The sequence below is a fragment of the Festucalex cinctus genome, chromosome 1 (genome assembly GCF_051991245.1).
Source record: "Festucalex cinctus isolate MCC-2025b chromosome 1, RoL_Fcin_1.0, whole genome shotgun sequence".
NCBI classification, from domain to species: Eukaryota; Metazoa; Chordata; class Actinopteri; order Syngnathiformes; family Syngnathidae; genus Festucalex; species Festucalex cinctus.
The window spans coordinates 30,867,268-30,893,056 of NC_135411.1; the positions used below are offsets into that span (position 1 = coordinate 30,867,268).

The following is a 25,789-nucleotide window of genomic DNA, read 5'->3' on the forward strand; positions in this document are numbered from 1 at the left end:
TGTCCACTGAGCCCATTGTGCCTTTCATGATTGTACAGAACAACAGCAAAAAAATGAAGACTATTTCTTGTGGCTGAATTTGCCTTAATTTCAGTTATGTCATGACAATATAATTTATTATGGTTTTAGTCAAAGTGATGCTCTTGGGCAATATCTGAATTTGCGCATTCCTATGTAATATTTTTGACCATGCTTAGACAAATGTATTAATTAATTAAATATAATAATAATAATAATAATAATTTAGAAGTGACTCATCATGTACTCAATACTCCATTTATTTTTAACTTATTCTAAAGTCACGGTACTTCTACTTGAATCCAATTTTGGCTGCTCTGTACAGTCTTCTCGAAACTAAATACCGCCATCCGCTGTTTATTAAAATATTTAAGGAAAAGCCCTAAAAATATCAAATGGGGTTGTATGCAATCATATATTTCGTTATAAATTTTTTGTTTTTTTCTTTCCTTTTCTTGTATAGCGTCTTCTTAGATCAGGAATTCCCATTGTTATTTTCTAACTCTTAATAATACTATTCTAATTCTGCCTGGAAAAGGCTGCGTTGCATCTTTGCAGGTGTACCTAATGAAGCATCTGTTGAGTCAATTTAGGTTTGATGACATCCCAGGATGCACCTGAACATGTACAAAAACTGTCAAGTCAGCATCCCTTATGGATGGTGTGTGTGACACGTGGCAATTAAACCAACACGAGCACTTACGGAATATGCAATTTGTACGAAATAAGTGAGGACAAGTGCAGAAAGCAGCAGCAGCGGCGAATGTAGAGTGGGACGTTGTGAGAAATGGGTTCATTTACAGGTTGAGCCACAGAGAAAGCAAACTCGACAGCAATTTTTTTAACATATTGTGCTAAGTTGTTGTTTTTTTGTTTGACTGCTTTAATGGTGTTTTTAAAAAGACATTAAAGCCTCAATTAATTCATAAATGTGATGCAAGTACGCCAGTCTTTAACCATCCTAGGTACTGTTGAGCCGACATATGGATTTCGTTGTCATGACAACCAATGGGGCAGTGAGGTGATTTATCAGGCCAGCAAGATTGTATTGCATTTGCAAGACCACCAAGTGAGCATCCAGAAAGACAATACGATCATTTTGATTGGCGGGGACAGCACTTGATTCAGCCACTTACCAAAAGCTAATGCAGCTCTGCTTACCTTGTGACTTTGACACGATAGCATTAAGACAGTGTAATCCTCAAAAGCGTCTCTGAGTCTTCACTGCCTCTGCGAAACTTGAGGTTTGGGCAGTTATTATGAAAATTAGCCTCACTATGAGTGCAGAATAACTCATTCACAGACACATCTTGGGGAATAAGTTTAGAGAAAACCTACTAGGTTGTTTGCAAAAATGCTAAAGATGGTCGAACGAAACTTCGCAGTGATGTTGCTGTACTTACAACCCTTTAAGAAATTGATGTTTGAACACAAATGGTGCCGCAACCCATGGAGACAGACCGCATAACAATAATCATAGACATAAATCCTTTATCCTCTGTGAGAAAAAAAAGTGAATAATATTACAATAACTTCCTGAGTCAATTAGCTCTTCTTCGTTTATTATACATTTCTGATTAAACAGCCTGCCCTCACACTCACAAGCATGTAGAGCGCTCAATTAACCTGCCGTGCATGTCTTTGGAATGTGGGAGGAGACTGGAGTACCCGTAGAAGACCCACGCAGGCACAGGGAGAACATGCAAACTTCACCCAGGAAGGCCGAAGCCCGGACTTGATCTCACACCCTCAGCACTGGGAGGCGGACGTGCTAACCAGTCATGCACCGTGCAACCCTGATTGCAAAAAAGATTTAATTAGTACACACGTTAAAAAATAAAAATAAAAAATAAAAAGTTTTCTTAGTAAATTTATTAAAGAACATTTTGCACAAATAAGTAGACCCCCCCCCCCCCCCCCAAAAAAAAAAAATAGACTGACAACTTCTAAATTGCAGGCCTAGCAGACATGTTGCTATCTATAAAAGTCATTGAGGTCATATAAAATACTAGATGTAGCTGTTTTTGTTGTTGAATGCATTAATTTTGTGCTTTAGTAAATTTGATTAAAATTAGGATTTTGTAAACTATTCATTCTATTAGCAGCCTTACTTTAATGTTGTGACTTAGTTTTCTGTAGTGTATGCGCTTTTTTTATATTTTTTTTTATTTTGGAAATTGTTCTTATGTTCATTGAGATATTGAGATATTGAATCAGAATTTTTTTTTGAAGAGGGTATACTCCTATATGCTTGTACATCATGCATTTCATAAACAAGGTGGTTTACATTTTTAAAAGTGCAACATTTAAAAGCATTTACAAACAAAAGAACTAAAGACCTGTAAAAAAAAAAAAAAAAAAAGTACAGAAATAAGAGGTAAATCCAAAAAAAATAAAAATAAAAATAAACCATTCAGTGCAACAAAAATGTTTAAAAAATAAAATATAAATGCTTTAGATGACCTCAATCATTGGCATGTGAAATATATTTTTTTTTTTTTTTTTTTTTTTTTTTTTACCTGGAATTAAAAGAAATCACACTTGTAGGCTGACTTCAAGTCATCTTTATTTATGTATCAATTTCAAACAGCCATACAGGTCACAAAGCGATTTAAAGAAACACATAACATAAAACACAAGTGTAACATAAAACATTCGCAGTAATACAATCACAACAAACTAACATTTTTTTTTCAGTTTATTCCATTTCATTCCATTGATTTGTGATGCAAGTATTTTGAGTGACAAGCATAAACATGGAACAGTTTTAACTTATAAGTCAAGGGACGAAGACAAAAAATAAGTTAAAGTAAATTCAAAAGTCCTCTGTTTCTTCTTTTTTTATTGAAATCATCATGTGCATCATGAATGAACTTTTTTTTTGTTTGTTTCCTTTCCCCAGCTTAAGTCTTTCCACAACGAGCTGCTATCCGAGCTGGAGAAGAAGGTGGAGCTGGATGCTCGCTACCTGTCTGTGAGTATACGAATGATTGAGCGCGTTTTGCTAGCTCCCTCGGACACGTGTTATTGACATGGTATGATTCATCTCTTTTGAAGTTGGATATGATTCAAAAGGATGAGGTGACGCTGTTAGGTGACAGACGGACAGACAGACAGAGGGAGAGCAAAGCTGAGCCGGTCTGCTTGCGATATCTTTAGAATGAGTGGGATGAAGCCTCAGTGTTGAGCAGCGTGTTGTATTTCAGGGGGATGCTGCTATATAGTCTCTATTATTGTATGATGTCTATTGTCACACGGTTTGGGCTTCGTATGGTGCATCAGTCTCTCGCTCAGCCTATCGAGAGAGCAGCAAGGGGAGGCATTGCCTTGCGCAAAATAGGGATGTAATCATTTCACTGATGGAAAGAATTGATTATTGAAGCAATGGAGACACAATGGGGTGAGGTTCAGTCTCAACTGTTTTTTTTTTTTAATTTTGTATTTTATTTATTTATTGATTTATTTATTTTTTTAAAGAGGTACATCATAAAATTAGCTACATCCAGGCTTGATATAGACACCGGCTTGGAAACAGGAGTTAAGAACATCCACAGAAAGATTCCCCTATCTCTTGCCACTGAATGAAGGAAATGAAGTAAGTTTTACTAAGCTAAATTTGATTTTAAAAAATATTTAAAAATGTAACAATATTGAACTTTTTATACTGATTATTGTATGCAGTATTGATTTAATTTCAGTGTAGGGATGTAACAATCACGGCAATATTGTGATATTATGATATTAAAACAGCCACAATATATTGTCGTCGTCGTCATGTCACGATATTAAAAGCAGCCAGCACGTCTGTTAAAAAAAAAAGTGAGGCAGATTGCCATTAGTTCTAGCACCCTCTGGTGGCTAGTCTTTTTTTGTTTTTTTGCCGTTTAATTTTCACAATGCATGTTTTGGCCCTTCCATGTTTAAAATCCACACGAATCATCAGATGAAGGGGAACGTAATGGGCTTGTGAAGCCAGTCATTGTGGAGGAACTCAATGTGTGCGTGAATTAACAAGTATGGGCCTCAATATTAAATGTTATTAGAGATTGTAGGTTGTTGTCATGTCAAGCACATGTGCTTTTTTTTTTTCTTAGTATGAGCTTTAGTATGAACTGTTATTATTTATGATTTTCCCTCTCCCAGCTGAATAAGTAGTAGCTGAGCAAAATATCGTAAACATTTCGGCAATGCAATTTAAAACCATAATGGTAAAGATTGTGAAAGTAATACCTTTCAAAAATAAGCATTACCATTTGACGCAGGTAACCCTCAGGTAATTGCTGCTGTCTTATTTTGGTGTGGAAATAAAGGGGGAATTAAAACCAACTCACTCGTACTGAAACACTGATATTTTCGATGGAATCATCTCAAAACATTGAACACATCTCGAAAAAAGCGGAAAATACGTTTTGTGAGATGAAAAGCAAGCGTGCGTGTTGTGCAACACCCCCCACCCCACTCCCCAGTGGCGCATCACCCCTCTCTGCATTGCCATCCCACGCAGTCACTTACTCGGGGGTTTACGACACGCGCACGCTCGGCGAGGTCACAACATGGGCATGACGCCACACTTTCAAAAAGCAGAAAATGTGCCAAATTTCATCTCCTCTCCTGATCATAATTGAGCTGTCATTCCAGTTTTCGGCCATCCACACACAACAACTCAATCAAGCAAATATGTGTACAACGGCCTCTCAAACCTTTTATTTTGAGCCTTGGGATTGGTTGCGTTTTCACACGACAGTCGCCCATTCTGGGAATTCTCATGTCAAGACCAGAGCAGGCTATATATAGGTGCATATTTTCTGTCATGTGTTAGCGCAGTGTCAGCATACTTCCAGTAGATAGTCAATGAAAGGAAAAGGAAATTACTAGTTTCTTGGCTGTTTCAATTTCAAATATATAGGAGACATTCTTGCAATAATGTTCATTATAATGTGTTACAATTGTAGAGAAACTGCAAGGTTATGTAGCTCCCCGAAACATAAACACCACTTTTCTAAAGCGAGAGCATGTTAATTACTGCATGGGGAACGCTTCAATTCATCCTTTCTATTCAGCGTCCATCTTTATTCAAGGGTTGCTTGTATTTCTTCAATGAACTCGCTGCCTAATTGAGTCACTTATTAAAGTAGGGGCTGGGGAAATGCAGTGTTTTTGTTTGTTAGCTAAAAGCATTACACAAGCCATTCTTTCGCAAGTTCATGCGGGAGTGGGTGTGCATCAAGAAAAATGTATTTTAAGGGATTTATTTATTTATTTTTTACACACACACACTTAAAAAAAAAAAAAAAAAAAAAACACTTATACAGGGCTGCGCTACTTGCCAACAATCAATCAGTGTGTTAACCATCCTCACCCGTCCCCCAGTGCATTCACCAAGTTACTGGCCTGCATCCTCAGCATCTGACCAGCGGGACTTTTAAACAGTCGTGCGTGAGCGCTCGGCCGTACGTGTTGCCTCATACAGAAAACTGCACGAGCTTGTGTCATCGTAGGCTCAGTTGCTATAGCAACAGAGCTGCTGCAACCCAGGAAATTGTTTATTTTTTTACAAATAAATAAGTGATTGGGGAGGAAACGGAATGCATTAATTTATAAAACGTCGGTATGAAATTCCTGAGCTGGTTCTTTTTAATCGCATGTGGCTTTGTGGCTTTCCAAGCAATGACAGATTTGGATCAGCCTCATGGTTGCACACCTTATTTGCCTGAGTTTGCTCATCATTATGAAATAAATGTGTTGTGCCAATGCAACTGTGAGGAAACAAATGCATGGATCGACACCTTTTATTCAAATCTATAAACAAATTCAATGGCTGTTTGTTTCTTGGCTAATGCCCGACACCTCCACTAAATCAGTTAAGTCGTTGGTGTGTAATCCTCCCGCTCAACAGCAAACAAACACAAGCTCCCAGGTGGTGGTCATTAGCATATCCCATCATGGGAACCTACAGTGGAGTCTACCATAGAAATTCAAAATCATTAACCTGACAATGTGAAGTAATCAGAGTTTTGTGTTTGATGCAATTATTCAAACTCTGCCTACTACACACTATGATGAAAGCTCTATTTCTTCACAATTTAGTTACCAGCCTCGTATATGGGGGTCAGATTTGGTAGGAATTGGACAAAATCTCTCTGCTGTTTGTCCTGAAGGACCACTTGAAATGGCCAAAAGGCAAATGTCCTCTCCCAGGTATGGCTTATTTAGACTGTTTTGTGGGTCTATTCACAATAGACAGAGGTACCAAATTCAATCTCGCTAAGTGAAACAAGCTATGAAAGCTGATTTTTATGTGTTTCTGTTTTTAAAATGACTTCTAACCAGCATGTTCTCCGATTTTTTATTTATTTTTTTCCCCCTCAGCTTAATTCTAGTCAACTTTCGTATTGGATCCTAATTTTTTGTTGTTCAGTAACTGTACTGGTACAGTTTACAAACGACAAAAATAAGTGGGACGCAGACCTGTCAATGGATGTCCCATATATGTGTGCTTCAAATTTGGCAACAATCGGACAAACATTCTATGACTAGTTTGTCTTTTTTGCCTTTTCAAGCTTGGGGTCTTGAGACTTTTTGGTGTGTGCACTTGGCATGCCACCAAATTTCATGCTACTTAGTGCACTGATTGTAAGTATAGTATCACCACCACAAGTGATATGTGGCCTACCTCTAGTGAGATGTGAAATAATCACCAAGTTAAACCATTTTTAAAGGGACAATGTGTAGAAATTATAGATTTTTCGATGTTTATAAAAAATACTATTAACTTCAATAATGTGCCAAAAACGTTCTATCACATCAATATACACTTTCTTTTTATATATAATTGAAGATCCAATAATGGCTCATTATATTACATAGGTCCTGCTGCGCCTTACAGAAGGCTGACGTGTTTCGCTGCCATCCTTCTGTTACTGATACCCCAAGGAGACAAACTTAGCGAACGTTAGTAATCTGGGGTCTTTCTGACGCACCGTAAGTCGTTCCATTCTATCAGTTCAAGCAAACAATACTGTTGCTTTAATCCATTACAGTGCATTTGTTTACATCTATCCAGCTATTTCCTACGAGCTGGAATTTGTATTGGTTTTGTTGAAAAACTACATACATGAATTATTTCACAAGAAGACTTATTCGCTGCGTTTTCGGTGTCCGCAGGCGGCCCTGAAGAAATACCAAGTGGAGCACAAGAATAAAGGGGAGAGTCTGGAGAAGTGTCAAGGGGAACTGAAGAAGCTTCGCCGGAAGAGCCAGGGCAGCAAGAACCCGTCCAAATACGGCGAGAAGGAGATGCAGGTGGGCGTCCGACTTTTAACACTTAACAACTTTGGCAAGTTGGAGTGGTTACATTAAATATGCGTACCTATTAAACTTTAAAATAATAATATTAATACTTATTTTACTGAATTCATAAAAAACATATTTCTGCTTTCAGCATTTTTAGCTCACACACCGGAAGGCAATATAATGTGATTATTTTGCAAAAGAACCAACACATTTGCGTCTATAAATTGTTGTTTTCAAACCAAAGCGATCAGCTGACTCAAGGGAATGAAGTCATGTTTGCTCTTGGTGTCATCGTGCTTGTTATTTGCCTGGCAAAGTAACCTGACAAGGCAGTTGCAGGCAAATAACATGCTGATGAGTTGAATGAGTTCAGTCCTGCCCTCGGCGCTGGATAAAGCGCTTGTCTTTTGTATATTAACAAGTCATGCTCCCACTTCTCAACAAACACTGAACGGAAGGTTCTTGAGAGGAAAATGGCCGCCGAAAGGAAAAGCAGGAATTGTGCGCCATGGGGCCGAACCCTTGCAGCCTAATTGCGCGGACCCGCTCAGAGGTGCAGCCGGGTCGCAGCCAAATCAATGGTTGCGCCACCCGGGATCATTTCAGCTGGTGTTTGCAGAGTCAACACATAGTCGCAATCATGTCGTTTGCTCATGTGAAGGTTTTTGTTCAATTAAAACACTGGTGTGACCAAGAGGTCAAAAGTGGCATTGGCAAATTGGAAATCGTTCATAAATTAACGATTGTTCATTTTACCTTCGACTCGGTCAAGAAAAGGATGTAGCCAAGGAAGAAATCAGAAGACTGTATTTCCCATCAACAGTCAAGATCAATAAGTGACACCCTCCTAAAACTAATTACAATTGCCTCTATATGCCACTGGATGGTGCTAAACACAACTTTTTTTTTTTTGGGCTATGGCCCCGTCTTGTGGCAGCTTATGGCATATGGAAAAAAAAAAAAAGTCACAAATAATAATTCATCAAATATCATTTCCTATTCACGTGTCATCTGCATATGTTGAGGCACTCCTCAACTTGCCCCTGCAATGAACCCCAAACCCCTCCTTCCTCTTCATACCCACCCAGCCTATGCTTAGAAGGAGAAAGGCTGTCGTTTTTTGGCATGGTGGGGGACACTCGGGAAGTTGTGGAGACTGAGGAAGTTGAATGGGTGAAGAGAGAAGGGGCGGTGCTGTCTGACTAGCCCTGATCAGACGGACGCATCTGTGCTGAAGTATGAGCTCATCATTCAGGCAACCGTGGGTTGGTTGGGGGAAAAAAATTTCATTGTTTATCTTGAGCGTGTTGACTGATGTGATCAGTAGGCGTGTGTGAGTGGTGAAAAAAAAAAGTAGGTGTGTGTAGGAGAAAAAGTCGACCTATTTGGGTGATACGTGACCCTAGGAGGGCCTGATAGAGATAGATGGTGACCCCTAACTCATATGGAGGCCAACTTTTTCCTCGTTCATACACTTGTTTCCAGCGTTCTTTTTTTCCGCTAAAATGTTAAAGAAAACGTTGTCTGGCATTGCAAACAGATGGTGCGTTTTATTGATTGCCAAGTCTCCCATGCTTCTCCACCAATGCACTTTGTGTCCGCCTCTTTGTATTGCCTCCACTCACACACACACACACACCATCTCATCGGTTGTATAAAGTCGCTGTCACAATGTTAAGCAGCTCATTATGTGGTGTACAGTCAAGTGGACCGCTGGGTGCCAGCACGAGGACTGTCGATAAAGAAGCCCCCGCACACACCTTCAATAAGCTTCAATGCAGATGAAGAAGAAAGGTTTTGTTTTTGTTTTTTCTGTGCGTCCCGGAGCCTTTTCGCTGTGCTTCTTTTGACTCCAAAGAGTGTTGATGATGAAGGTGAGCCGCTCGGCGCTTCAAGGTGCTGGGGAACGCGTTTGAATTCCCGCAAAAAAAATTGTTGTGAAATCTCGGTGTTCCCATATTAGTCTGGCGGGCAAATTCCGTAAAAAAGAAAAAAAGATGGACCTGTTTAGAGCTTGAAGGCACCTTTTCTACTGTAATACAGTACATTCACACTTCACTAATGACTGGTTATCACCTTCATCTGCATCACATATCCATAATTACTATTCAAGAAGCGGTGGGGGGGGGGGGGGGGGGGGCATCTTGCTTGAGTTACCAAGTACTGCACCGTTGAAGTTGATTGATTAGATTTCTCACATTACACCAAAATCATGTGCAATTACTAATTTATTAATGCACTAAAGAAACAGCTAATTTCTGACGCAGTTATCAATTTAAAATGCTACAGTGCTGTGTCAATATCTGCGCTCATGCGGCACCCCCACCCCACTAGACAACCGGCTTTCAATATTACACAAAAACATCTTCTTCCTAAACTCCTTTTCAAAGGTTTTGAAGCCATCAATAATGCAATAAATGAAACAATGAGTTGACCAAACTGTCTAAAAATATGTGTGAAGCTTTCCTTCTTGACCGACCAGCTCCTATAGCATATGTAGATTTATTTAGCTGTCCATTTTTTCACTAAACGGGCTTACTCAAATGTGTCTAACGTGACTATTTTTACTTATTGTCTAAAATGCTTGAAATCTTGAGGTGACATAACACAAAGGGAAAATGCAAGTCTTAGAGTTAAAGTGTCCAAGAGAGTTATTAAAGTTGTTATCAAGCTAATTTTAACACTTTAAAGTGGTTAATAATGCCTAAAAATAAACAAAACGGCCTCAGGTAAAACCAATAGTGTTGATTTATCTAAAAATGTAAAATTAACCATATTCAGTCACAAGGCGTTGCTCTTCCTGTCAGCAACAATATACACAACTGCCCCTGCATATGTATATATTTGAATAACAAATTAATTTCAAATCAGAAGTCATGGGAAATTGTGGCAAGCAAATCATTTTAACTGGAAACATCAGGTATGCTGACTTTATCTTAGTGTTGCTCCGATACCGTTTTTTGGCCCCCGATACCGATTCCGATACCCAGCTTTGCAGTATCGGCCGATGCCGATACCATACCGATACCTAAGGTTTTTTTTTGTTTTTTTTTCCTCAACATGCATAAGCTACCCTGCCGTTGGTTCAGAGTATTCAAGGGCCAATAGGATTTCTTAGATCGGCATGCAGTGAACATGTCACACATCAGTGAATGTCATGCACGAGCAAGACACAAGAAGCTGCATCCAAAGTCCTATATTAGTGTCGGAAATAATGGTATCGGCATGTTACTTGTAAGTACTCACCGATACCGATACCACTGTTTTAATGCAGTATCGGCACCTCTGCCGATACCAGTATCGGTATCGGAACAACACTACTTTATCGACTATTATTCGTGTCGAGCTGGATCTTGCCCCCCAAGATTTCATCCGACACTCACGCCCATCATTAAAAGCAAAGCACGAGCATGTTTTCAACTTCACATTTTAGCCGGTTTTGCATGTTGTCTCTACAAAAGGCCAACGAGAGTTGGTGACATGTCGCAGCTTCCCTTCTCTGTTGGCGACCTTTCGCACGAGACATTCAAGCCGGGATGTAACCCGAGGTGACTTCTTTATAATAGCAGCTTGTGTCTCTGGCTGGGCTTTTCCCTCGCCACTAATTGTCTTGGGTTACTTCACTGACCTTAAGAATCCTTGGAGGAACGGGACGCTTGTGTTTTTTCTTGACAAGAGGATTATTATTGAACTGTACCTTTTTTTTGTGAAAGTGCGAGAGAGTAGACAAGGTTGTAATAACAAAAGAAAGTGGGAAAAGAAGGAAAGGTCGTCTGTGGGGCTGTGATAATTTTAATAGCAGAGACTTTTTTTCATGCAACCTCGCTCGCTAGTGGTGTTAAATGTGCCCACTGTGGCATATTTTTCACTTTTTTTCTGCACTGTGTGAGTCATAGCTAAAGTAGAAAAAGTTCTTTCACACAGCAGATGAATAAAAACTGAAGAAAGAGAAAAAAAAAATGAATGGTGAAAGATTCTCAAGTTGTCGGCGTATTTCATAACGTCCCGCCACAACCCAGTGAAGCCCCAGTGGGCCGGGATATGAACCAGATTCAAAGCTTTTAATTTGATTGTAACGTGTCGAGCAAGAGCGGAAGGAAGCAGGTCAGGCCGCTCCCGGGAGGAGAATGAATTTGTCATCCCGCCGACGCGGCTCGCCGGTTTTGTGGTCGTCATTTGGCAAAGGGCTATTGTTCGTGTTCATTCCGTATCGTTTAGATTACGATGCTCTCCAGTCTGTATGCACCTCCACAGCGGAGTGACGCTTCATTTATTGGATCGTTTTTTTGTAGTATAAAAAAATTAGACCAAGATACTGTCATTTCGATTTTTTTTTTTTCTTCACCATTAACGTGACCAATATCCAACTCAATTATTGTTTTTTCATCTTTAAGAGGGCTAGTAAAGTAAGAGCCAGATAATGTGGTTGCACAATCGTGCACGCCGTCATTTTTGGAAACTAGCGTAGTTAGATTGCATATTTGATAACCATGAGTCATCAATGTCAGTGAATGCGTTTTAAATGGGGCTCAGCATAAAGCTGCCACCATTTACTGTACCTCTCATTAACTCGGAATAAAGTTCAGTAGACTTCACCTGACATTTTAGTGCAGCTCTGCTAAGCGTTTTGCTTTGACATGATGTGGCTGTGTACAATATGCTTAACAATGCCTCCGCAGGATTTCGTTTCACACGTTTGAAAGTGGCTCAGCAGTTTAGCTGCTCGTGTTCTGGACTCAATATCGCTGTGGTAATTAAGTTAGCTAGCTACATGCTACGCAACCCTGTGTCAGAAGTGCAGAATTGAGCGCTTGCAGGCACGTTTTCAAAAATTGACATGGAAAAAATATTTACTTGTAAATTCATACTTAATGGTAGGGCTGGGCGATATGGCCAAAAAATAAAATCTCGATTTTTGCAGTCATTCAGGACGATTACGATTTTAATCGATTTTAACCTAATACATCCAACAAACGTTTATTTCAAGGTTTCATTTATTAAAAAATAATTCCTGTGCAAAATGTTCAGACACCAGTAACGTATACTGATTATATATCCGTTTTAACATGCACTTAACATTCATAGTTTGGGCTTAAATGCCACAATTAAGTAGTTGGTAGCTATTGCAAACAAACTTGATTTCACGATTTAGCAAATTTTCAACGATTCGATTTTTTAAAATGACGATGTATCAAATTAATTTGATTTATTGCCCAGCCCTACTTAATGGGTACTGAGAATTTGTACACAAGAAATAAAAAGTACATTTTTCAAAATATGTGCCCCGTAATCACTCATACCCTGAACAAAACTGTCAAAACATCATTCCCCCTGAAAATAACTGACTGTCTGACTCCTGTAGGACTCCATCAACACGATTGACCTTTTTGGGGCTCTTGCCGTGAACTTGGCACATGCTGTTTTTAGAGCAAAAACAAAATACAGAAGGTTGTTGCTCACATGCTGTCTTGGAACCTTAAAGTCACAGCGAACATTTTTACCAAGAATCTACAAAGGAGTGTGACAGTATATAGGCGGGTCAAGTCAAAATCAAGGGATTAATATACATAGAACAATTTTTTGCAACAATGACAATTAGTCTAAACACTCATCAAAAATAAATATGAAATAAAAAGATACATTTTGAGAAAATACTCATAGGAATTTTAAGTTTTAATATGGGAAGAAAAAAAATGATTTTACATGAGAATACTCATGTTCCCAGTAAAAGTTGTAAATGTTTTTGAAAAATATTTAGAGGAAAAAAAAAAAACACATTTTGGAAAAGAAAAAAAATCATTTTCAATGGACAAAAGGAAAGAATGTATTTAAAAAAAAAAAAAAAGCCTTTTTTGTTTGGAAAATACAGTATTACAATATTCCGACAAAACAAATATTTGGTTGGAAAAAGTCAGAATTTTATAAGAAAATACAATATTCTCAGAGAAGCACATTTATGTGATAATCTGTTTTTTTAAAAACATGAAATTGCAATATTAGTGTTACCTGTGTGGAAATTTTAATATGGATTCTCCAGTTTCAACTTTCATTCATTTACAAAAATGTGTGGAACGCCAACCAAGTCATTTGAAACAATGAAATAGAACAACTGATTTGTCAAATGTTGCACTTTTATGCCGGTCACAAAGATTATGCACAAAGAGTATAGCATGCATACACAAACTGCAAAGAATTGTTTTTAAAAACAGATGTCATGGTATACAATTTGGAGGTGAGAGAATCTTGATTTCTACTAATTACAGTGAATTACTTTCCTTACGAATGCCTACTAATTATTTGTGACAACAGGCTGCGCTCGGCCTCCTCACAGTAGTGCTGACGCATTATTGTGTGTGCACCTGCTCCCACGCAGTTCGTCGAGACCATCAGCAGTAAGCAGACCGAGCTGGACAGCTTCATCGCCGAGGGATACAAGACTGCCTTGTCCGAGGAGCGTCGGAGGTACTGCTTCCTGGTGGACCGCCAGTGTGCCGTGGCCAAAAACAGCAGCGCCTACCATGGCAAGGTGCAACACACGTCTATTATTACTTTGCTTGGTTGGCACTTTTAAAGCTTAGATGGAGGTAAAGGAAGAATCCATTTCTATCTCCTTATTCTACCTAGGCCCAATGGACTATTGTTGGCACAACTCCATGTAGAAATAAGTCAATAAGGAGGAAAGAATGTGAGAATGTCCAAACTTTAGATCAAAACAAGCTAACCTTGAGCTTATTTAATGTAGCCTGCCACCACTGGTTAGGTATTCGAATGCTGCCACAATTGTCAAGGATATCAATCAATCAATCAAACTTTATTTATATAGCTTCTTTCATACATTAAAAGGCAACTCAAGGTGCTAAACAATTAAAACCTCACTTACCACATCAATAGAAAAAATGGTAGAATAATCTATTCTAAAAGTATTCAAAGGCTGCATTCCAACATTAATGTACCACATCGGCTTTGTTATATTCGTTAATTTTTTAATGTTGAAAATGTGAAAACTAAATTCATAACTGGTGATATTACGACAGTCTTCATGAATGAGAAAGCCAGAAGGCCAACATGAGTCTGGTCACAGATGTGCTTCACAAATGTTTGTTTTTTTTCTCGATTCTCACAAACCGCCCAAGTGTGGGAGGGGAAAAAAAAAAAAAAAAGTTGACCGCTGTAAACTATAGCGACATCCAAAACAAATAAACCGCTCAGTCTTAACGGTAATGACGAATGATGAAGACGAGGTGAGTCGCGTCGCAGATGCGCTTTGAATGAGTCAGCTTACTTCTCGTTTCCTTCTGCCACTTTTGGAATAAGCATAAAAAAAACGCGCACAAAAAAGCAAAGCACGAAGAGTCAATCTTCTGTGTATTTAGTCACCCACCTGCTCAAAGCACATTAGAAAACAGCTAATTAAAAAGTCACGTTAGCTTAAAGTGCTCATTGGGGCCTCTTCATTTAAAAAGCCATTATGACTGTCGACAATGGCTGCCGTGGTTGTCTGATGTTGTAAATCCACCATTGCACCTTTGAGCATTGAGGCCAAATGCTGAATTGAGCAGTATGGATACAAATCAAATATGGAGTTGATTTTCATGCAGAATGTATCCGATTCCCCCCCATCAATGCTGGCATTTGAATTAAAGAAGCTCTTTAATGCAGACATCCGTCTCCCCCGGGATTGCTGGTGGGTGTGAGTGAACTGTCGTGCTGGAAGATGCCACGAGACCAGCAATATGTGTATGCGCTGCATCAACATGGAGTCTAGTCATTAATCGGGACGTGGGCGTGTGCGTGGGACGACCTGAAAGAAAGAAAACCTCCCCAAGGGTGCCTAGTGTCTTTTTTTTATACGTGTGCAATGACAGAGGAAGGAGAACAAATTAACACAAGGAGGGAGCGGTAATAAAGCATAAAAAAAAAAGAAGCGTTCTGCGAAGATGTGTGGCTGTGAGTTGCTAGCGTGGGCTGCTCGGGTGCCTGTTGGCCCACGCGGGCTGTTTTTATAAGCGTGCAAAGGGTCAAGGATGCACGGCGAGGAGAAACCTTTTTGGACTGAGTGTTTATTTCAGTGACTGCAGTCTTTACCAAGGTTTTTGTATCGCACGGCAAAGCTTGCCTTATTTTTCAGCTACAGGTTGTCAATTTGGATTCAGACTCTCAATCATTTAAATTCCACTCATAATTTCGTCTAGCACTGCTTAACTTTTGGCTTTGACTCCAAACGCGTTCATGTTGATTCCTAATAAAATGGCCTCTGCTTTGATTGTGTTCCTCCTCTGGACTCGGCTCATTCTTAGACATCAAGTCAAGGGCGAAGAAACTCTTTGTTGTTACGTAACAGTCACAGTTCATTTGGTCACGTGTGAACGCAGTAATCAAACTTGGGTAGCACCTGGACCACCTGCAGGTGTTCTTGCCCTTCTTCCAGACTGAAAACTGAGGAACGGGGAACTCTTGATCCAATTTCACGACAGAATGATCCAATCAGATTTGAAATGGAAAGAAACCAAAGAAAGGGGGATATTAACCAAGTTTGCAAACCCATCAACTGATGCAGACACAACTTTATAATGTCTTGGGATCAACGTCTATCTTTGAGTCAGTCGATCATGGTTAGGACTAGACTCTTTAGTGGACCATTCGTCTATTTTCTATATCTTATCCTGTTCTGATAACCTGGAGTTTATCTGAGGTGACTGTGGGTACGACGCTGTGGTACAACCAGTCAATCACAGAGCACATTTAGAGAGTGACAACCACAGACATTGGCAGCAGAAGTCAGCCAACTGACGCACAAGACTGTCAGCAACTAAATGTAAAGGTCTTGGGGTCTCGAAGCCTTAGTTGACTATCTATCCACCAGTGAGCTGTCGTGAGAGGCGAGAGATTACACCCTGGAATGGTCACCACTCAATCGCAAGGTAGATCCAGTCCATTCACCGTTACACCATGTATGCTTTTTGGACTGCAGGAGCATTCAGGCCAAGCATGGGGAGGACGTGCCATGCAAAGATTGAATCCCAGAATCCAAAATAGTTAACCATGAATTTGAATCTTCCCCATTATAATTCTATGCATCCTGATGTATTAGGCAAATTTGGAAAATACCCTTTCCTGATCATTGACAAAATTCCCCCAAATGTTGTAAAATCTTCCCAGAAGAGTTGAAGTTCATCTATTTCCCCTCCCTGAAGGTGTTGCATTTAGTTTTTGACGCACCTTGTCTAAACCCTGAAGTTCACCGCTTGCTCATCCTTCCAGGGTAAAGACCTTCTGACCCAGAAGATCCCAGTGTGGCAACAGGCCTGTTCAGACCCCAACAAGCTCCCCGAGAGGGCTGTGCTCCTGGCCCAGCAGATGGGCTCGGCCACCATGAGCGGCGCCAGCCCCCTGCACACTTCCAAATCCAACCTGGTTATCTCCGACCCCATCCCCGGAGCCCAGCCCCTTCCCGTGCCCCCCGAGCTGGCTGTGTTCATGGGCAGTGGCCTTGGGCACCAGGCGGTGAGTTCACACCACCGTGAAGTGGATCAGAGGTTCTACGTATTCTCACGAGTGGCATTGCCCGCTTTGTTTGTTCATTGCAGAGGCTGATGGGCCCCGATGGCATGTCCATGGTCAACGGGACAACGGGGGTCCATGGTGAGGAATACTGGACAGATGGAGGGACCCTATCCCAAGTCAGGCCTTCGTCGCCGCAAACCCAGGCGCAGGTGCAGTCCCAGGTTCAGCCTCAGAGACAGGTCAGCGACGTCTACTCCAATACCCTCCCTGTCCGCAGGCCAGGCCCCGCCAAGAACAAGAACCCAGTGGGTAAGATTTCCGACAACACACCGCTGTCTCTCTATGTCAGCTTTCTGAAACCTTGAGACCAGCAGGGAAGCATGGCTCCAACCATAAACTCACTCAAAACCAAAACGTTTAATACTTTGTCCTTCACTCCCAAAAATGTATTTACACATTTTTTTTGTGTGTTTCTATGCCAGAATATACAGAAGGCTTTGATACGGGTTCTCACCTGAAGAAGTTGCTTAAAGCAATGATAGTTATTAGGGCTGTCTCACGATTCGATTCGATTACGAATTTTGGGTCTACGATTCGATTCAGAATCGATTTTCGATTCAAAATTGTTTGATTGACAAATGATTTCTGCTTCAATTTACAGATATGCACAACATTGTCATGATCTACTCCAGTCTGCTTTGCAAGACAAAACGACAAATAGAGATGTTAAAGTTTCTTTTTTTTTTGTTTAAACATTTATTAATTTTGTATTGTAAGTGCCTTTTTTCACAAAAACAGCATGTGGGCTACAACTGCCTTTTCCACTTCTTCATTTCTAATGTAATAAAATCGATTTTGGGATATTAATTTCGATTCGATTTATAAATGAGAATCCTTGATTCTTTTATGAATCGATTTTTTTGGCACACCCCTAATAGTTATTACAGAAAATGGCCAGCAAGTATAAGACAGGGTGGCAAACTGCGGTCCTCGAGGGCCGTAGTCCTGCGGGTTTTATAGATTTCCCTACTCGAAGTGCAGCTGATTCCAATTAACAGTCTCATTATCAGGCTTCTGCAGAGCTTGCTGATGAACTGATCCTGAATCAGCTGTGTTGAGGAAGGGAAATATCCAAAACCTGCAGGACTGCGGCCCTCAAGGACCGGATTTTGACACATGTGGTATAAGAGATCAGCCAGGGCCATGTTGCAACAAATTGTTTTTCCCAGTGTTTTCAACAGGTTTGTGAATAATGATGAAACTTAGCTATATTCTAATGCTAATTGACACAAAAGGGAAACGGATACAAACATACATTTTTTTTTTCCCCTGATGAAAGAAGAGGCTCTAAATTTTCTTTTGGTAATGACTCAAATGAATCAAAATCCAGTGAAACAGCCGGGAGCGGAGGGGGTGCTTCAGTGCAAATGGCTGGGAGTGAGTTGGGATTAACCCGCTCTTAATGGTTTTGATGAAAATCACTTAGACCTAAACATTCTGGGTTTTTGGAGGGTGTCAAATCAACATCTTTGCAGATTACGGGAATATAATTATCTCTGCCGCTCAAAATGTTATTGAGATCACCTCTGTGTGCTCTGCTCAGGTGAGACCCGGACCCTCCCCAGGTCCAGCTCCATGGCAGCGGGCCTGGAGAAGAACGGACGCTCCCGCGTGCAGGCCATCTTCTCGCACGCCGCCGGCGACAACGGCACCCTGCTCAGCTTTTCCGAGGGTGACGTGATCACCCTGCTGGTGCCCGAGGCCCGTGACGGATGGCACTATGGCGAGAATGAGAAGAACAAAATGTAACACGCATGCCTTCTACGCTAATCCAGGCATGTTTGTGTCATATTAATAACACGTTGCATGATTGTTTTCATCAGGCGTGGCTGGTTCCCGTTCTCCTACACACGAGTGCTGCCCGAGACTGACAGCGAGAAGCTGAAAGTGAAGTAAGCAGTGGCGACTCGGACGGTCCAGCAGATGGAGATGGTTTTCTTTTTTCCTCGTTTTATGTTAATTACAGAGCAGTGATTCATTTACAAAAATGCATATAAATAAACCGTCATAATCCAAGCAGTGTTGTTGTTGGTGTATTTTCCCTGGTGTGGGTCTGCAGCCTCTTTCACACAGTTTTTGCCTGTGACTTTAACAAATGTATGACGTTAGGTAGCGGCCTGGCTTTCAGCTATCTCCTTTCACAAAGCAAATTCTCAGCTCCACTTTTCCCTCTTGACTTTCTGTGTTCCACACATTCCACACAGAACAAAAACCAAAGTTGGAAAATTCCAGGCTTTAATAGGCAGTGTGAAAGAGGCTCCTGTCATTTCACATCCCTGTCCTGACTTTCAGCTATTACCTTTCACATGCTCTGCCTTTGATACTAGTCTACCTCCCACGCTGTCAAATTCTCACATCGACTTAACCCTCCCTTCTTGTGTGTCGGTGTTGTTGACACAGAACACAGACCGAAGGGGAAAAGGGTGGAATATTCAAGACTGTGTGACTTTATAGTCCTCCACCTGCAACATTTAAAGGGCTTTAATATGTGCGGCTGGCAATTTGGTCATTGATCTATGGGGCAGTTGCGGTTCAGCCTGTGAACTCTGCCTAGCAACAAGCAACCAGGAAAAGTAATTCACATGTTTATGGGGGAAGGGAAGGGGGGAGTTGGGCTTGTCAATCGGGCAAGAAAAGAGGGAGGACAAATGCCCCACCGCCACCCCGCAGTGGTTCCTATCCAGAGTGTAATGTAATTGAATCTATTTTTTTTTTGTGATGTCATTATATCTGTCCGCCCGCACTCGCACACCCCACCCTCTCATATGATGAGTAATTTTATGCTTGTAAATCAAGAAAAGAGTCATAAAAAGTATAAAAGTGTGTGGTTTAGGTTTAGTCAAGTGGGAGACAAACAAGAGTGCAGCCATTGTCCCGTCCTGTAGGTGGTGCCCTACCATTGCTTGCATTTTAAATGCCAGTTTAGCCCACTCATTAATGGCGACCCATCTGAGGTTTTTCTCCCTGTTTGGCCAGCCTGCATCATGGCAAGAGTAGCAGTACGGGCAACCTTTTGGAGAGCGACCAATCCCTGCCTACGCCTGACTATGGCCTGACCGCCCGACTGTTGGCGCAGAGTCTGGCGCAGACCCGCCCGAGGCCCTACAGCATGGCAGGCTTTGGCACTCAGGTAGGCGACAAGTCGGCACGAGTAGTCAGTGAACGTGTCTGGCGATGCTTTGTTGCTGTGAAGACTTTCTTGCTGTATGCTGACACCTGGTGGCATGTTAACATTAGATTTTTTTGGTGTGTCTTTCAGCCTGCTATTGAGGATTATGATGGCCGCTTTGCCACAAGGTAAGTCTTTTTCGGCCTATGACGTGACCTTTTTTAAAAATCAAATGTTCTCCTTTTTATGGAATATCATTAAAAGAGAAGATGACAAATATTCTTTTGAGTTTAAAGGTGCAAAAAAATGACACTTCACTGTCATCAGACATGCAAAACAGTTCATTTTAAATATTTCTAAAAGTAGCTTTCGTCTTATTCTATTCTATGTAACACGGGTCACTAAAAAAAATTAAATACAACTTACTTTGTCTAATTTAGTGTCATATTAAATTAGATTCCTATGTGACACCTGACTTGTCTCTTGCACATTGGTTAAAAAAAAAAAGTTGTAAAATTACTACTTCGTTTTCATGGCAGCTGAAATGATATTGTGTGTGAGTCCTTGAAAGTAATAGTAAAAAAAAATAAATAAATAAAAAAAATCACACAATTGATTATTACATATTGGTAGGAATGGACCACTTATTTTACACGGGCTTGTATGAATTTCTTGTGTTTTAAATGTAATTTAGTAATAAACATTTACAAGTTATTTTTGTCATGATAAAAAAAAAACATATATTTACAATATGTTCCATGCACCACCCAATAGTCTAAACACAGCATTCTGATTATTATTGCCTTTGTGGAATATGAATTAAACAGCAAAAGCCACCCGTTTTAATCCGTCTCAAAGGGCGGCCATTTTGCCACTTGCTGCCAACTGAAAATTACATCACTGTTGCACAGGTAACAGCCAATCATGGCTCACCTGTTTTCTGAGGTTGGCTATGTGATTGATTGGTTGTTACTTGAGCCCTTAGCGACTGTGATGTTTTCAGTCGACAGCAAGTGCTGAGATGGATCAAAATGAGTGGATTTTGCTGCTTAACTCATGTTCCACAAGTGCAATATGAACTAAAATAATCTTGACGAGTGGGACTGCATAGAACATATTAATCTCGGGGGGAAAAAATTGGGGTTGATCTCCTATTTAATAAATGTTTAAACGAGTAAATTAAATAAATTAATAAGAATTAGGTTTTTCAAAATAAACCGTCCAAAAGATGAGATGCTATTCATAGATAATTTGGTTTTTAATAATTATTGTATTTAAGAAATAAACTATTTAACCACTAAATGTGGCTTACAACCCACTAGCATAAAATAAAAGCCTTAAAGGGGAAGTCGATCTTAAACGTTGCTTGACAATAATGTTAAATGTGACCTCACTTGTCTAAACATGACATTCTGATTAATATTACATTTGCAGAATATGAATTATGAAGCAAAATGTAGCCATTTTTATCCATCTGTAGGGGGGCATTTTGCCACTTGCTGTCGACTGAAGATGACATCACAGTTTGTCAGGCTCAGGCAATGACCAATCACAGCTCACCTGTTTTCTGAAACTGAGCTGTGATTGGTTGTTACCTGAGCAACTGAATTTTGCTGCTCAATTCGTATTCCACTAACTCAATATTAACCACAATACCGACTAGTGGGGCTGCAAAGAACATACAATATGTGCAGGGGTTGACTTCCCCTTTCATTGGAGCAGAGTTCTGAAATGTATTTATTTTTTTACTCTTTCCTGTCCTTTTCTCTTGCATTTCTCACTTTCTAAGTTGTAGCATTTAAATAAGCGCTCGTGCAGAAATAACATGTTCCTATGACTGTCCAGTCAGTCAACGTGTATGTTGTACGTGTTTGGGGAGAAGCCTTTTATGAGTGTCGTCAAGCTTCACCCATCACTGCTCGTCAGTCTGAACTCCTGTCTGCTGTCATTGTTTTCGCCATCCCTATTAATTAATACAATAATGAAATGCCAATTTACGCTAAGCTAGCATCACTTGCAGCTGAGCTGACTTCATGATTTTCTCATTGGAAAGCAAAACTTTGTGATGAGGAAATGTGAAGACCAGTCCAGTCATGGCGCTGTTTGGAGTTGTAGGTGGCAAACCTGACCCCAACAGCGCTCTGCCTTCTCGTGTGTCCTGTCCTGTCCCGTCCCGTGCGTCTCTGTCCATTTCTCTCTCTGAGTGTGTCCGACCTGGCAAGCTTCCTTCTCTCTTTGTTCCACAGTGACAGCCCTGATGGCAAATTGATTTCGACTGTGTGACATCACACATTGTGACAGACGCAGACAGCTGCGGATAGCACAGGGGCCTCCCTCCCCTCCGCCCCCCCCCCCCCCCCCTTCCCCCTGTCTCTCCCTCCTCTTCCGCCTCCACACACACTCCTTCACCGAGTGGACGAGGCCGGTCTCATCCCTCCTTTCTGTCCTCTCTTCCTCCCTCGCGTCCGTCCTGGGTGCTGCTGCCGCTGCTGCCTCTCTGCTGCTCTGCTGCTGGCTGCCTGGCGGTGTCGCTGTCGGGACAGTAGCGGTTGGTGGGTGGAGGATTGCGTTGAGACCCGGGGCGGGGCCTACCTACTCGGCGTGCAGCGATACGGACTCTGAGCAACGGCAGTCGCACTGTGGCGTGACTGCCCTTGCTCGACTGCTTTGTCTTGCCCCCCACCGTGCATGTACACGCGGTTGTGTCTTTTTTTTGTGGCGCTAAAAGAGGACAATATGTTCGTGTACCATACAAGTGCCAAAAGACTTGTGGGGAGAGGGGGCGTCGTGGCCGTCTTAATGGTCTTTAAATTGAGCGAGAAAAGCACACATGGGTCAAGTTAAGGCTGTGCAGGGTATATCTGATTGGTCGTGTTTACACTTCACTTATTTTACAGGGGAAAGAGTGAACGCACCCCCTTAAGTGCAAGGCTTTTTCCACATGTAAAAAAAAAAAAAAAAACATTTCTACCAACATCTTACAGTGGTGCCTAAAGCCAAGGTACAAGGCATTGTTTGGTCTTTTTTGTTTTTGTTTTTTACAGCAGTTTGGCAAAGCAACAGAAAAAAAAACTTTGCGCTTTTCATAGCCACTCAATGCAATACAAAACAAAGAGGATCACTTAAAACAACTATACAAATTTTGCAAGCTTAATGCTCACACATAATGGGAAATTCCATAGGTAGGCTAATAAATAGCATCTATGTCACACATAGATGCATAGGTCATGGGATTTCCATTGATTTCAGTGGGGAAAGATGATTTAAGATAAAAGTGTTTTGAATTGCAAATATGGCCAAGGAATGAAATAAACTTGTATCTCAAGGCACCATTTTGAACAGCTAAGGAATAGGGATTTAACAATATCCAAACATTACGATACGATACGATGCGATATTATCACGATATGAAGGTCGCGATACGATAATTATCATGATATTGTGGGGAGGTTGGCGATACAAAAGGTCACAATAGTGTAAAAAATTAGCTCATAAAACAAAACAAAAAAACACACACAGTATTGTTTTTGTACATTACAGCAATGAAAAATATAAACATATAAATATATATAAAAATATATAAATAATACTAATTCACTAATACAAGCAGTACAACAAATTAATACAACTTTTTAATTAATAACATTAATAAATAAATTAATTAATAATGATTTAAATAAATAAAATAAGAAATTAATAAATACAATAAATTGAGTTCCTCCACATATATTGACTCTGTTCACAAGTATATTGTTCCCCTTCATCTGACCATTATCGTGGATTTTACACATAGAAGGGCCAAAACATGCCTTGTGAAAATTAAACTGCACTATAAAACTAGCCACCAGAGGGTGCTAGAACTGCAAAAAATGGAAATCAACCTGACTTTTTTTTTTAAACAGATGTGCTGCTTTTAATATCGTGACATTACAACAACGATATTTTGTGTCAGTTTTATTAATATCACGATATTGCCATTATCGTTGCATCCCTATCAAGGAATTATAGTGAAATTATTTTTATTTATGTAGTTAGTTACTATTTTGGGGCAGAAGTTTTGACATGATTCTTCAGAAAAATGTAACATGAACATCATTGGAAAATGTGTTGTTGTTTTTTTGTATTTATTTTTAAATGTTGAGAAGACAAAGACAAAAGTATTATTTTGGAAAGGTGGTAGTTTAAGAGGGGTGTGTTCACTTCATTTCCTGTTTCTGGTGGTTTGGCAGATGTGTCCAATGCCTTACACACTGTTTAGCCCCCGAAACGTGTATTTTTCTGTGCAGGCGAGCTTGACGAATCTAGCGCCTATCTATCTTCTCTATATCTATATATGACTTGTTTCTGTCCGTCCACCGAATTGCACTGTATTCTTCTTTTGTTGACCGCTGCAATGAATTTCTTCGGAGTAGCCCGCCACTCATTGAATTTGGTCTTCTTTGTGCAAAAATGGTCTGCCTTGGATAACCGCTGTGAGTTTGTGGAAGATGAGCAGCCATGTTTTCTATTGATTTCCTTTGCAGCTCGCTCTCAGTGTTTTTTCTGATTGTACTTTTCGGAGTGGCTCTGTACTTTCTTTTCTTCCTTTCCTCTCAAACAATTGTTGTCCTTGTACAAAAAGACTGATTAGTTGTTTTATCTTATGCATGCCGTGGAGGGATATCAGATAATGTGATTTCAGAAAAACAGACCCTGAATGTATGGTGACTTTTTACAAAAGGTATTCTAAATAAAACATATCTCTATATATTAATAAATCGTCCTGTGTGGCGGGAAATCTGTTCTTTGCGTACTTTCACAAGCTCCATTTGGAAGTGTCTTTTGTTTTTCTTTTTAAGACAAAAAGGTTTTCGTTTTTTCTGCGTCCGACTGCCTCCTTCCTCAGAAGCTTTCCAACTGTCAGTTGTGGCGTGTCTTCTTATCAACTGCCGGCCTGTACATTAGGCAAACGGTCCAAACTGATAGCCGCAGAAGGAATGGTCCAGGGGAGAGGCCACACTCAAGAGGAGGCTGAGAAAGGTCAGAAGGATCCAAGGGTAAACACCAGAAAGTGCTAAGCAAAACAGCCTGCGACCCTGCAACCTGGGGCGCAATGTTGACAGCAGCAGAGGTGACAGGAGGACGAGCGTCAGTGCCAGATGCACTGCGGCAGTCAGTGCGGCCCTCCTCGGGAGAAGAAGAAGAAGGAGCAGCCACAAAGCTTACAGCGAGCGGCATCGTCCATAACAGACGGCGCAAAAGAGTAAAAGCCATAACCACATGCACAGGAAGCGCGCACTCGCTAACTGGCGGGAGGAGGACGCAGCAACCAGCCCCTTCACCAGCGAGTCAAAACAAAGTCAATAAAGCAATCAAAGGCTTAACGAGCATGACGCCACAAGCTGGTAGAGGGCACGGAAAACGATACCAGAGCAAGGACCCATCGAAGCAGCTGCCGACAAAAGGGCAGCGATAGCGTATGTTGCGTGTGTTGCTACAAGCTAGTACGAATTAGGGCTGGGTTAAAAAAAATAAAATATCAAATTGAGTTTCCTTTTTGAGCCTATCGATTGATAAAACGGTAAATTGATTGTAATCTTTTCCCCATTAATGTATAAGAAAATAGAATTTTAAAGGCCAAGTTTTTTTGTACTTTACTCTTTTCTTGACATTTACTGTTCACATGAATTTAACAATATTTTCTTACATTTATGAAAGACCTGACTTATCGTACTTTAAGACAATTCAGAATCTTTTTATTTTATATTTACAATTATTAAATTAGAATTATGAAAATATGTTCATCTCATCCTTGCTGATGCCAAT

General features: G+C 40.5%; 1 protein-coding gene across 6 annotated transcripts in view; it reads left to right on the forward strand.

Annotated features, from left to right (window-relative positions):
* LOC144023262 (BAR/IMD domain-containing adapter protein 2-like) overlaps positions 1-25,789 on the forward strand; it is a 129,857-nt gene that overhangs the window by 99,071 nt on the left and 4,997 nt on the right. For 2 of the 6 annotated variants that reach the window (XR_013284515.1, XR_013284514.1), the window contains 10 exons: positions 2,921-2,992; positions 7,183-7,320; positions 13,685-13,837; positions 16,573-16,815; positions 16,899-17,124; positions 18,419-18,620; positions 18,699-18,767; positions 19,852-20,005; positions 20,135-20,172; positions 22,528-24,704. Coding sequence is in view for 3 of the 6 variants with exons in the window: in XM_077528519.1 (XP_077384645.1) it covers positions 2,921-2,992; positions 7,183-7,320; positions 13,685-13,837; positions 16,573-16,815; positions 16,899-17,124; positions 18,419-18,620; positions 18,699-18,767; positions 19,852-20,005; positions 20,135-20,172; positions 22,231-22,267 (1,332 nt within the window). In the remaining 3 variants the exon portion in view is untranslated. Of the gene's footprint in view, positions 1-2,920; positions 2,993-7,182; positions 7,321-13,684; positions 13,838-16,572; positions 16,816-16,898; positions 17,125-18,418; positions 18,621-18,698; positions 18,768-19,851; positions 20,006-20,134; positions 20,173-22,230; positions 22,455-22,527; positions 24,705-25,789 lie in introns of those variants that run through there. The other 4 variants (XM_077528527.1, XM_077528510.1, XR_013284516.1 and 1 more) reach the window with 3 other exon arrangements.